At 35.0% G+C, this 2,669-nt stretch overlaps 1 protein-coding gene across 3 annotated transcripts in view; it reads right to left on the bottom strand.

Moving 5' to 3' along the window:
• Positions 1–340: 340 nt before the first annotated feature.
• LOC108358354 (Caseinolytic protease proteolytic subunit) overlaps positions 341–2,669 on the bottom strand; it is a 175,166-nt gene continuing 172,837 nt past the window's right edge. For 2 of the 3 annotated variants that reach the window (XM_017609639.1, XM_017609636.1), the window contains exon 3: positions 341–613. In XM_017609639.1, the coding sequence (XP_017465128.1) occupies positions 392–613 (222 nt within the window). In that variant the 3' untranslated portion in view covers positions 341–391. The remainder of the gene's footprint in view (positions 614–2,669) is intronic. The other variant, XM_017609638.1, reaches the window with a different exon arrangement.

Below are 2,669 nucleotides of genomic sequence, written 5' to 3'. Positions count from 1 at the left end.
TTATGATAGTGCTAAACAATTTTTACTTCCGGAAATGTCTCTGGCGAATATTGAACGTTAACTTTCCTTTTTGCTTCCATGACTGCCCCATGAATTTCTGTTTTGATACAAACAAAACATAAACAAAGTTAACTGGTTTTTCTTCTTCTTCCTGTATTTGCAAAGTGGCAAATTTTCTGTTCGTTAACTGTTTTGGGAGGATATTCACTTACGCTCTAGATTTGGGTTGATAGCGACATTTGTTATCGATCACAACAAATATATTTCAAGAATGCGAATTTCGAAACCAAGCGACGACATAAACGCCAACGATATAGAAAATATAATCGAAACGACAACCTAAATGTTAAAATTTTTATTAACTTATGTTTCTGAAGATTTATTCTTTAATTTATATGATGGCCTCCTCTGTGTCAGTTTGAGGCGGATGCTTAAGAACATGATCAATTAAGCCCTTTTTTTTAGCCTCTTCGGGTGACATAAAGTTGTCTCGTTCCATACACTGCTGAAGACTATCGTAAGGTTGCCTCGTATGCTTTACATAAATATTTATCAATTGCTTTTTCAGCTTTATAATCTCTTCCGCCTGAATTTGGATGTCCGTTGCTTGGCCCTATAATAAATAAAAATAATATTCAATATACTTACATATTAGCATATATGTATAGCGCTTTTAACATATTGTCGGTGATACTGCAAAAACGTTCTATGTCACTTATTACCTCTGGTGCTTAATTAATCTGTTATCTGTATCTGATCGCTTCTGGCAATTGTTCATCTTCATCAGCCAAAGGTAGACGGTTTTGTCATTCGTTTATTAGGGTGTAACGATTTGCAGTTGCATTCCGCTGCAAGTAAGAGACCATCTAAGTGTCAAGGGTTCTAATATACATAGACCGTTTTGCAGTATCACGGGCGATATTCATAAACGTACGTAAATATAACTTAAGAAAATACGATTTTTTTCAAATAATACTGTGGAATAGAAATTTTTGGGAGTCAACGAAATTATCCTCAAATATTATTATCCATGCGTGGTAGTCAAACTAAAAAAAAGATTTTACCCGATCTCATAACAGTACACAGTGGCCAATTTTCCGAAAAAAACCCTGGTCAAAAGTCTAAAAACAATATTTCGTAAATTCGTATCGTTATGAAACAATAAGTCGATTCTCAAAAGGCAGTTTGTGTGTGCTTTTTCATTGCAACGCTATCTAAAAACTGAGATCAAGCATACCACGGTTGGTCTTTTTGTGTTTACTTATTATGGTACGTTATGAAAATGGTTACGTGAGTGGTCGATATGAGCGGTCTACTTTTTTCATATAAATTTACTAAAGTATTTCGCATCAATTTTGGTTACAATCGGCTGCCCTAATCTCCCACTGTAGTTTTGACTTCAGTTTTTATCTCGCGAACAGTACGCACTTAGGATAAGTTGATGCAAATAGCTTTTCTTAACAAAAGCGATACAAAATCAAATTTATATAAAATTTCCAATGTACTATATGGTACGTATATTACAAAAAAAAAACAGAGGACATGATAATAGTAACCTTTAATATATAATTTATTTAATATTTTAAGCATACACAGCGAACATTTTGGATCCGCTATTTTGAATTTCGAACTTATGTCGTGAAATTTAAAACCAGCAACCAAAAATATGTTTACATAAGGTTTGGTTAAAATTGCACCACTTTTCGACTTTTGGTCGGGTTCGGAAAATTGGCCACTGTGCAGTAGCCCGGAGCGAAAAAAAAAAAATTTCTCAAACCGAATCGTAATAGCAATGAAAAGTTGCTGCACATGATACAAATTCAGGGTTAAAAAAAATTTTCAAATCGGTTAATATCTTCCGTTCGCGTAAATATATTGTTTGGTTAAAAATAGAAACAATTTTGCAATTGGTGTAAATCAGTGTGAATATTGTTCGATTTGGATGTTTGTGTATTACGACCTTATAGTTTAAAGTCAAGAAAATTTATAACCCTCCCGTTTTCTCATTTTTACAGTGACTAGGGGGGTAAATGAAATTCTGCATGTCTTAACCGCCTTCAAGATAGATTTTAAAGCGTTGCGTATAAGATACGAAATGTCACTGTTTTAATTATAACCAGTAAGTGTTTTAGTTGGTCTTCCACTCGGTCACTCATATTCCCATACGTTTTCCTTTTCATTTTGTTTTTGATTCTGGTGTTTCGAGAAACGAAGTGCACTTAAGAGCTAGTGCTCCCCGGTCATTATAGGTTCCAGTTTTGCTCTTGGCGAACTGCCCTAGTGGCAAATTCTGTAGCTCATCAGACTGAGTCCCTCTATTCTAAGGCTTCGATTCCAACAGTTCCCCACACAAGAGTTGTCCAAAAGTTCAAACAGCTACTCGATTGTTACTACGCTCTTCGTAATCTTATTCAAGGGACAAAGACTTAGCTGGGAATCAAAATAAGTACAATGATTTTATTGAACAATCTTCAAGTACATTATTTGACATATCATTCTGCAAGTGCAGCAAAATTAGCCTGCCCAATCAGGGCAACAAGTAGGAAACCAAAACCTCCATGGTAGTCCACTGAAATTGCAACCCTCAGAAGGGAATGCAGATCAAAATTTAATGAAGCTAAGAGATCCAACTCTTGGAGTGAATTTAAAGACTGGCAACGCCGATTTAA

This window comes from Rhagoletis zephyria, unplaced genomic scaffold (assembly GCF_001687245.7).
Source record: "Rhagoletis zephyria isolate East Lansing unplaced genomic scaffold, Rhagoletis_zephyria_1.1 Rzeph_scaffold_00240, whole genome shotgun sequence".
Classification (NCBI taxonomy): Eukaryota; Metazoa; Arthropoda; class Insecta; order Diptera; family Tephritidae; genus Rhagoletis; species Rhagoletis zephyria.
The sequence above is the reverse complement of the archived record's forward strand: the minus strand, read 5'-3'. Positions and strand labels throughout refer to the sequence as shown.